The sequence below is a fragment of the Littorina saxatilis genome, linkage group LG2, assembly GCF_037325665.1.
Source record: "Littorina saxatilis isolate snail1 linkage group LG2, US_GU_Lsax_2.0, whole genome shotgun sequence".
NCBI lineage: Eukaryota > Metazoa > Mollusca > Gastropoda > Littorinimorpha > Littorinidae > Littorina > Littorina saxatilis.
In genome coordinates this window covers 8,962,091-8,972,905 of record NC_090246.1, presented here as the reverse complement: position 1 = coordinate 8,972,905, position 10,815 = coordinate 8,962,091, and the positions used below count along the sequence as shown (strand labels likewise).

The 10,815-nt window shown below is 40.5% G+C and overlaps 1 protein-coding gene across 2 annotated transcripts; it reads left to right on the top strand.

Moving 5' to 3' along the window:
• The first annotated feature begins 8 nt into the window (after positions 1–8).
• On the top strand, positions 9–7,310 carry LOC138958134 (oxidized purine nucleoside triphosphate hydrolase-like). Of its 2 annotated transcripts, none has more exons than XM_070329200.1 (4): positions 9–91; positions 2,870–3,032; positions 5,278–5,423; positions 5,812–7,310. In XM_070329200.1, exons 2-4 carry the CDS (start codon positions 2,881–2,883, stop codon positions 5,988–5,990), a joined length of 477 nt encoding a protein of 158 aa, XP_070185301.1. In that variant the 5' UTR covers positions 9–91; positions 2,870–2,880; the 3' UTR covers positions 5,991–7,310. The 2 variants fall into 2 exon arrangements, with proteins under 2 accessions (XP_070185301.1, XP_070185299.1); XM_070329198.1 differs by lacking the exon at positions 9–91 and adding an exon at positions 1,451–1,922.
• The last annotated feature ends 3,505 nt before the right edge of the window (positions 7,311–10,815 follow it).

The following is a 10,815-nucleotide window of genomic DNA, read 5'->3' as shown; positions in this document are numbered from 1 at the left end:
TGATTGTCGGATGAAGGTGAAAGGTCATAGAAACAAACCACAGGGCGCGCGAAACAGACACGACAACAGACTTTCGACTATTATCTGCCGGGTTTGTTTCCAAATTATGATCATCTTCTGAAGCTTTAATATGTAGAACATCTGTCTGAAAAACATTCTGGCTCTGTGTGTGTGTGTGTGTGTGTGTGTGTGTGTGTGTGTGTGTGTGTGTGTGTGTGTGTCACTATGTCAGTATGTGTGTGTTTGTGTGGATACCAGTAAGTTCGTCACACGGTAGATTCGTCACCGGTCCCCGGTAACTTCGCCACAGTAGTCCGAGCGCGGCTGTTATGTAGCCTAATGGTAATACAACCTTGCACCTCCCCCTCCCCCCTCTCTCTTTCTCTCTCTCCCCCTCTCTCTCTATTGTTTATTCTCTCTCTCCCTCTCTGAGTCTCTCTCTCTCTTTCTTTCTCTCTCTCTCCCTCCCTCTACCTCCTTCCACCCCCCCCCCCTCTCCTCACATTGAGTTTCTCTGCCTCCTTAGTAGTAGTAGTAGTGACAGTGAGGTTGAAGTCATAGGACTCCCTCTCTCTCTCTCTCTCTCTCTCTCTCTCTCTCTCTCTCTCTCTCTCTCTCTCTCTCTCTCTCTCTCTCTCTCTCTCTCTCTCTTTCTCTCTCTCCCCCTCTCTCCCTCTCTCTACGTTACATATACGACGCTTTATATTTGTGTATAATATGTAATGTGTAAATATTCATATGTTGTTGTTTTTCTCTATCTTTTTTTCTAAGTTAATATCCGTGTAAATATGTGATTAGATTAGTCCCCTCTCTGGGCGAGGGCTGGTTGAAAAAAAGCTCGTTTATGCCACAACCCTCGAAAAAATAAAATTTGATTTGATTTGATTTGATTTGATCTCTCGCTCGATCTCTCAGACTACAGGCTGTTGAGAACTGCTCAATGAGTAGATCTCGGGTTTTAAAATAACAACGCTCGGACTGTGCCGTGTGAAAACTGCTCAATGAGTAGATCTCGGGTTTTAAAATAACAATGCTTGGACTGTGCCTTGTGAAAACTGCTCACTACGTAATTAACACAAGACCACTATATAATGATGGACAAACTGGCAGTTGGCATAACAGCTCCAGATTCGCTATGGATAGTGCAGTCGATTGCATTGTGTGTCAGGTGGCGGTCACCAGTAGACAGGAGGCCTAAATTGCTCTGTGATGGGCCATGTGACAGATGGCAACACTGCATCTGTGGCATTGGTATTGACCGTGCAACTTATAGGCGTGCCGTGAGGGGAGATATTGAACTGGACTGGCGATGCCAGGACTGTGTGGCAGTGGCACAGTCAGAACTGTCTCTGACACAGCAGGTTGAGATGGAAGTTGGCGGGGTTGGTGGCGATGATGAGCCTGATGCAGACAGTTGATGATGAGCCCGATAGAGACGGTGCACTGGCAGAGCTGAACCTGATGGGTGGTGGTGGTGGTGATGATGAGCCTGATGCAGACACTTCAGAGCCTTCGTTTGCTGTTCCCATGGAACTGGAGAAGCCGTCCCTGCTTGACGAGCCTGTGGTGTCAGATGCCATAGATGATGATCAGGGTGATGTCACGTTTGAGGTCATTCCGAGAGCTACCAAGAGGGGTCATCCGTTGCTGGTGGATTCCGACGGGTACACATACGGTGTACATAGGCAGGGCCGTGATGTCGTTACATGGCGCTGTACCACACGCAACCGCACTGTCAACTGCTCGGCGATGGTTCGGCAGGAGGGCGCTGTGTTTACACCCCGCCAGCAGTCACATCAGCATGCTGCCGGATCTGGGACTGCCGTGAAGGTAAAGCTTTCAAGGGATGTCAAGGATATGGCCAGGGACAACCCGTTCCAGTCGGCATACACCATCGCTGAGACACTGCTTCATGACACCCAGTGAGTTCCCAACCAGAGGCTCTCTCTCTCTCTCTCTCTCTCTCTCTCTCTCTCTCTCTCTCTCTCTCTCTCTCTCTCTCTCTAGCTTTTTGTCATTAAAAATGTGAATCTTGAATCTCTCCCACAAATCAAACATCTGAAAGCATAAGCTCTAAGCATAAGCACCCGCCCACCCTGCCGGTAACTTCGTCACCCGTGACGAATCTACCGTGTGACGAACTTATTGGTAGCCGTTTGTGTGTGATGATAATTCCCCATCAGCACATGTGGTGATGTGTGTGGTTTGTTGTGATGATGTATGGTCACATATGAGGTGTATGCGTGTGTGTGTGTGCATTGTGTGAATGTCACTATGTGTGTGGTAACTATATGTGACCCTCCACCACGAAATGAGTCGCATGTCACCTCGCACGGTTCTGCGCTAGGCTTAATATAAGTCCGGGGAGTGTCTGGTAACAGTGTGAGGGTCACCTTAGTCACCTTAGTCACGGTTTTCACCACTGGATAGAGCATAAAAAACTCTTTAGGAACATGTAAAAATATGAAAATCATGCAAAGGTGACATGCGACTCATTCCGTTGTGGATGGTCACAGATATGCATGATACCAAAAAGACATGACATTGACAATGAAAGTATGTATCACTATCACTAGTATCAGTATTGCTGACCACATTTGTGTGTGCACGTGCGTGTGTTTCTCGAGTGTATGTATGTATGTGTGCGCGCGCGCGCGCTCGCTCGCTCGCGATCGCGTGTATGTGTGTGTGGGCTCTCAAAGACTGTGGGATATCTTATGACAGATTTCTTTTTTTTAGCCAGGATAGGTGTGCAAGCCAGGTGGGGACGGGGGGGAGTGAAGGTGTGTGGGGGAACGTATGAGCAAGTGTTATTCTATATTTTAATTTTTCTCATGCTTTGAAAGACCATTGTTGATGACAATTTCAGATATTGAGAAGATGACGACAAGAAAACTCTTATCTCTGGTCTTTGTTCGGGAAGCCTCCAAGATTCTCCTTGGTTACAAGAAGCGAGGTTTCGGCCAAGGCTGGTGGAACGGCTTTGGCGGCAAGGTGGAGAAAGGAGAGACCATAATGCAAGGTGCTCTCAGGTAAGAATGACAGGTGTTATGGGGCAAGGTGCTCTCAGGTAAGAATGACAGGTGTTATGGGGCAAGGTGGAGAAAGGAGAGACCATAATGCAAGGTGCTCTCAGGTAAGAATGACAGGTGTTATGGGGCAAGGTGCTCTCAGGTAAGAATGACAGGTGTTATGGGACAAGGTGAAGAAAGGAGAGACCATAATGCAAGGTGCTCTCAGGTAAGAATGACAGGTGTTATGGGGCAAGGTGGAGAAGGGAGCATAAAGAACAAGTCGCGTTAGGCGAAAATACAACATTTAGTCAAGCTGTCGAACTCACAGAATGAAACTGAACGCACTGCATTTTTTCAGCAAAACCGTTACATATTCGTAGCATCGTCAGTCCACCGCTCGTGGCAAAGGCAGTGAAATTGACGATCCAGAATAGCGTGGTAGTGGTTCCGCTGAGCATGCAGTAAAGCATGCTTTTCTGTATCTCTTTTCTTTTTAACTTTCTGAGCGTGTTTTTAATCCAAACATATCATATCTATATGTTTTTGGAATCAGGAACCGACAAGGAATAAGATGAGATTATTTTTAAATCGATTGCGGAAATTTGATTTTAATCATATTTTTTTATATTTGTAATTTTCAGAGCTTGTGTTTAATCCAAAAAAATTATATGTTTTTGGTTTATGTTTTTGGAATAAATAAATAATGAAGAATAAGATTAAATTGTTTTTGGATCATTTCATAAAAAAGTAATTTTGATTACAATTTTCAGATTTTTAATGACCAAAGTCATCAATTAATGTTTAAGCCTCCAAGCTGAAATGCAATACCAAAGTCCGGGCATTGTCGAAGATTACTTAACCAAAATTTCAATCAATTTAATTGAAAAATGAGGGTGTGACAGTGCCGCCTCAACTTTTACAAAAAGCCGGATATGACATCATCAAAGACATTTATCAAAAAAATGAAAAAAACATCTGGGGATATCATTCCCAGGAACTTTCCTGTCAAATTTCATAAAGATCGGTCCAGTAGTTTACTCTGAATCGCTCTACACACACACACACACACACACATACACCACGACCCTCGTCTCGATTCCCCCTCTATGTTAAAACATTTAGTCAAAACTTTACTAAATGTAAAAAGCAGCATACAGTATCAGAGCTTGATACAGAGTGAAACTCATCAGCATAAGGATGCTGTGCTGGCAAGATAGTCCAGGGTGCACGATGTACTCTTATTTTAACTGATGGTACCAGACCGTGGGAAGAGGTCAGAGATCAGTTAGGAGAGGCTGGGTGGTGGCACGGTTGATAGTACTACAGCAAGGTGTTCTCAGGTGAGAATGACTGGAGAGACCATAATGCAAGGTGTTCTCAGGTGAGAATGGCAGGTTTTATAGAAGGGTTGGCATGGTCTCTTTAACACTTTAAAAAACTTGTAAAAATATTTTCCCACTTTTTAAGGCATTAACAGTTTCTAAAAATTGCTCTGGGTTTGTAAAATTGCGTAAATTTAAGTGTGACTGAAATGTATTATTTTTCAGAGAATGTGTCCTGCGTGTGAATATACAGTAGCCAAGGACTACTACTTGTTGACAGTAGCTTAATATTAACAAATTTGAGATTGACAAAAACTCAACAACAAGTGTCATCTCATGCAAAGACAAAGTGGATAATTAAGGGGCATTCCTCGGTTATTTTAAGTGGCAAAATTAAAGTGCTTGTTTGTCTTTATTATTTTTGTCTTGGGTAGATACTTATAAGTGGCTGATATTGTTTTTTGATGCAATATTTAAATGTTTGTAAGGAAGGACCTGAAAATTATTTTTAATTTTAGATGCAAAACGCTGTGTGAATTTTGGCATATCTGCATGTATACATCCAGGTTCCTACTTTTTTTGAGAAAGAAAGCCGAAAACAGATAGACTGGTAATGTTTCAATATCAGAATGAAATAAAAACATGAGTTGTAGGTTATTGGAACATTTAATTGTAGACAAAACAAAACGTTACATTTACTTTTTTTAAAAAAATTTCAGAAATGAAACCAGCCTGGTTTGACATACAATTTCCCTTTCAAGCAGATTTGGTCAGATGATGTGCTATGGTTTCCTCTCAAGCTAAAAGGATCTAATTTGATTTCTTTTGTCAATAATGAAACGTTCCAATATCCTACAATTCTTGTCAAGACTTTTATTTTGAAAAAGAAAGTGTTGGGATGTTTGTGTTGGTGTCTTCAAAATTTGCTTGGCTGTGTGCAGGGAACTGACAGAAGAGTCCGGGCTAATAGGTGACAGCCTTGAAGAGATCGGACTCCTGACGTTTGAGTTTGAGGGTGATCCTGTTCTCCTGGAAGTTCATGTTTTCTCCACCACTAAATTCTCTGGAAAGCCTGAAGAAACAGAAGGTGGATCTATTAGAATGTTGACTGCTCTATTATGAAAAAAAAAGGTTTCCTTTGGTGTATTTGTGGTTACTTTTTCACCTTTTGCTGAAGAGAAAAAAAAAATGTGATAGCTAGTACATGTAGAACTATTTGACAAAACTATTGCATCTCTGTCTTACTTACTCACATATACTCACCCAAACACACTCATCCACACACATGCAGACACACACACATACACACACACACTGTCACACACACACATACACACACACACATACACTTTACCTTGCTCGCTCACTCTCTCTATCGCACTCTCCTGAATTACACAGACCTGTGACAAAAATCAGTTGCTTTTCTTTTGTTTTATTATTATAATTTTTTTTTTACTGTTTTATTTTTTTTCCAGAGATGAGACCAGCCTGGTTTGACATTCAAGACATCCCCTTCAAGAAGATGTGGTCAGACGATGTGCTATGGTTTCCTCTCATGCTAAAAGGATCTAAGTTCAAAGGCTACTTTCTATTCAAAGGACTCCATGATATATTGAAATACAAATTAGATGAGGTGGACAAAATTGAATACTAATGATCAGTTTGGTAAATCTGAATGAGTGTTTTATGTGCCATATAGTGTGTTATGCGGTCTCCACATTGTTGTTTGTTTTTGGGAATGCAGAAGAAGAAGTTGTCAGTAATTCTTTTCCCCAAGCTTTGTTGTGAATGAGGTTAACTGAAAATGTCTGTATGAGAATGTGTGTGTGCATGCGTAAATGATGTAATGTACATTACTTTTGAACAAAACGACTGCTTTTAGTATGTTATCAATCTTTTTCCCCAAGCCATGATTTCATTTGCTTCCCATGCTTTTGTTCTCTATCACTTTATCAGTTGTTCATTGGATAAGGCTGTGGTAGATTCTGTCATATAAAAAAACATCTCAAATATATGTATTTGACATGTGGCAATTAACAAGTAAACCTGTTGCAAAATCCAAATAAAAAAGAAAAAGTCAGCATGGATCTAGGCTATACGAATAGCTTGCTGATTTTGAGCTTTTAAAACCAAAAAGTTTTAACTACAGGCAAGCGAATACTTGTAAGGCTCTTTCCAGCGATTGATCTATAGGGACTACATGCATCAATATATTATTACTGTTTTTTGAGAAAGTATTAGTTATAAGCGTCTGTAGTTATCAGCCTCTGTAAAAAGTTTAAAAAATAATTAAAAGAAATGACCGAGTATTGAACGTTGCACTTAAAATCATGGATCACAATTTTTATCTGATAGACCTATTGAGCAATCGTTTGAAAAGGACTTAGAATGTAGCTTTCTGATGATTTTTATGCAAGACAAATTTGCATGAGTAACTTTTCTACCTAAATTCTAACTACACATCTATGAATCTTAAAAAAAGACTTGTCTGATGTAAATTTTTGAATCCAGAGCTATGCACCAACTCTAATGAGACAATGATTCTTGAAGCATCAGAATTTTTACAGAAAGACGTGAAAACCCATACTCAAGTTTTTGTTTGTTTGTTTGCGCATTTTGTTGTTATTTGTGTAAATGTGTGTGTGTGTTGTTTTTTTTCTATGAGTGAATTAGGTCCCTTTAGTTGATAGTTTGTAAGCCCAACCAGCCCAACATGCAAGTCTCATTTTGCTTTTTATTTGAGCATTGTTGGAGTATTTTATGGACCAACAATATTGCGTTTTTTATGGAGAGTCAATGCTGAAAGCTGTTCGATCAGTCTACCACAATTTGAGATGCAGTTGTTTTCATTGTTCATATTTGGTGGTAACCCATCATGCAGCCTTTCTGGTAATCCAAACGTCCACAGGCATAGCAGGTCTGGTGACATAAAAATATCGTTATGATTTTATGAAAAATAAAGTCTGGGAGAGCATATGGACACTGACATCTTGTCAGAAAGCTGTACTATCTTGTGAAATACAATGGAACCCTCTTTTTACAACCTTCAAAATCTGCAAAAATCACATATTCGAAAGGATATTGTGTTAAAATGGAGGGACATTTACAGAGGTTATAAACAGAAAATCTGAGAAAGAAAAGCCTTTTATGGGAGGAAGTCTTAAAATGGAGAGTCTTAAAAGGAGGTTCCACTGTACATTTTTTTTACTTTGCTAAGAACTATCGGATCTACAAGAAATTATAGAAATAATCATATTGCACAAACCTGTATCCTATGAAACGAGCAGATGCCTGGCTGTAAAAGTATTATAACATGAGTGATTTTATTTTTTTGTAAACGGGTGTATCAAGTATAAATTAAATCATTTTAACATTATACAGTAAAACCCCCTTTTAAGAGCCTCAGTTTTAAGCCTCGTGCATCCTCCCCCCCCCCCCCCCCCTGTTTTTTAAGAAGTTAGTTTCTAAGATTTTCTGTTCGGAACATCTGTGTCAGTCTGTATTATATTTACCTTCACTTTAAGAATTTCTCTCTTGTAAGAACTGAATTTTCTACGAATGTTGTGGTCTTATAAGGAGGTTCGAATGAAATAATTATTATTAATCTGGAATACTTGGTGAGAGAGAAAAGTATACTTACTCCCTGTTGATGTAGAGATCGTTGGCAGACACCACACATGGAAAAGAAAAAAAGATGTTAAGATATGTTGAGGGATAGTTCTACTTTCCATCCTATTCTCTTTGGTTTAGTTTTCATTTGGGAAAGTTAGAACATTTGAAATTTTACAGATCTACTTCTACCAAAAACATGCAGACTATTAAATGTAAAATATCTGTTTTAAAGTGTGTGTGTGTCACTGTGTGTGTGTCACTGTGTGTGTGTCACTGTGAGTGTGTGTGTGTTAAGAAATGCTAATCTACATATATGTATACTGTTAACCATTCAATAAAGAAAAATAATGGTTAATTATGTTTTTAGTCCAAATGGTTAACTTTGGAATAACATGTGAGGAAACACATCTGTCTTGGGTCTGTGAAAGATACTTTTTTCTGAATTGTAGAACCTTACCCATAACTTCCAGACTGCTTGGTTGACAAATATATATATACACATTTTACAACTTTGAGCATAATCAAGGAAATAACAATATATGACGCTGCAACAACCAAAAAAGTCTAGTTTCATCGAATTATTTCGCTGGTATCATTTTGGGGTTTTGAAAATGCTAACTAACAAAAACAAGTGCAGCACACTATTTCCAAAGATAGCAACCCACATTTCCTTGAGGAAATCCCTCCATCCAAACAAACAAACACACACACACACACACACACCAAACAAACACACACACACCAAACAAACAAACAAACACACACACACCAAACAAACACACACACACCAAACAAACACACACACAACAAACACACACACACCAAACACACACACACACCAAACAAACAAACACACACACCAAACAAACACATACACACACCAAACAAACACACACACACCAAACAAACACACCAAACAAACAAACACACACACCAAACAAACAAACACAAAAACAACAACAGAAAACAAGGAAACAAATTGCCAATACTCACGCCCTTGAAGTATACAGCACATGCAAATAAAAAGGAAAACCGGGAGATAGGTTTTGTACTAAAACATGGAAGGTAACAACACCAGTTCCACCAATTATCGCTCTTTTATGGGATACAGTTACATTGTTAAGTACACATATTTCTGACAACGCCCCGACCCGGCCTGTCCCGTTTACTCTCTCTATCTCTTTAAGGATCCATGACGCCCCGCCCCCCTCTCTCAATCTCTTTAAGGATCCATAACGCCCCTCTCTCAATCTCTTCAAGGATCCTATCCTTAGCGGATTATGACTTTATTCAGTTTTTCTGCAGAAAAACAGAAATGCTGAAGAAAAACTGTTTCTGCAGCATTTCTGCATAATGTCATCTTTCGCGAGAGCAACGTTTTTTCTGCAGTAAAACAGTTTTACTGCAGTAAAATTGAAATCAAGAATGCTGCAGTAAAATGGTGATGTTGTTTTACTGGAGAAAAACTGTTTACACTTTTTCTTCAGCATTTTGGCATTATTTTCTGCAGAAAAACAGAAATGCTGGAGAAAAACTGTCTTTTCTGCAGCATTTCTGCATGTCATCTTTCGCCGAAGCAACGGGTTTTTCTGGAGCAAAACATTTTACTGCAGTTAAATTGAAATCAAGAATTCTGCAGTAAAACGGTGCTGTTGGTTTACTGCAGAAAACCTGTTTACACTTTTTCTGCAGCATTTTGTACTGGCTCATTATAATGTTGGAGCACGCGAGTCCCCCTCTGTCGAGAGATGAACTCATCCAGAATTACCAATAGTTGTTTATTGGTACACTGCGGAACAAACTATTATGCTATCCCAGGGGGCGACAAATACAAACGCTACTTTACAAGGTCGTTCGTTTTTCTCCAGAAAAACTGTCACAGACTATTCTGAAGAAAAAGTTAATCGCAATAATGCTGCAGAAAACCAAGTAAACATTATGCTTCAGAAAAACTGTTTTACTGCAGTAAAAAATGTTGCTTCGGCGAAAGATGACATTATGCAGAAATGCTGCAGAAAAGACAGTTTTTCTCCAGCATTTCGGTTTTTCTCCAGAATAACTGAATAATGTCATAATCCGCCAAGAGCCAGTATAAAATGCTGCAGAAAAAATATAAACAGGTTTTTTGCAGTAAAACAACAGCACCGTTTTACTGCAGCATTCTTGATTTCAATTTTACTGCAGTATAATGTTTTGCTGCAGAAAAAAATGCTGCTTTGGCGAAAGATGACATTATGCAGAAATGCTGCAGAAAAGAACGGTTTTTCTCCAGCATTTGTCTTTTCTGCAGAATAACTGAATAAAGTCATAATCCGCTAAGAATAGGATCCCCGGTAAGGTCCCCCCCCCTTCTCTCTCTATCTCTTTAAGAATCTCTAACCCCCCCCCCCCCCCCCCCCCCCCGCCTCTCTTAATCTCTTTAAGAATCTCTAACGCCCCCCCCCCCCCCCCCCTCTCAATCTTTTTAAGGATCCCTAACGCCCCGCCCCCACCTCTCTCTATCTCTTTAAGAATCTCCAGCCCCCCCCCCCCCTCTCAATCTTTAAGAATCTCTAACCCCCCCCCCCCCCCCCCCCGCCTCTCTCAATCTCTTTAAGAATCTCTAACGCCCCCCCCCCCCCCTCTCAATCTTTTTAAGGATCCCTAACGCCCCGCCCCCCCCTCTCTATATCTCTTTAAGAATCTCTAACCCCCCCCTCCCCCTCTCTCAATCTCTTTTAGGTCCATAACGCCCCGCCCCCCTCTCTCTATCTCTTTAAGAATCTCTAACGCCCCCCCCCCCCCCCTCTCAATCTCGTTTAGGATCCATAACACCCCACGCCCCTCTCTCTATCTCTTTAAGAATCTCTAACCCCCCCCCCCCCTCC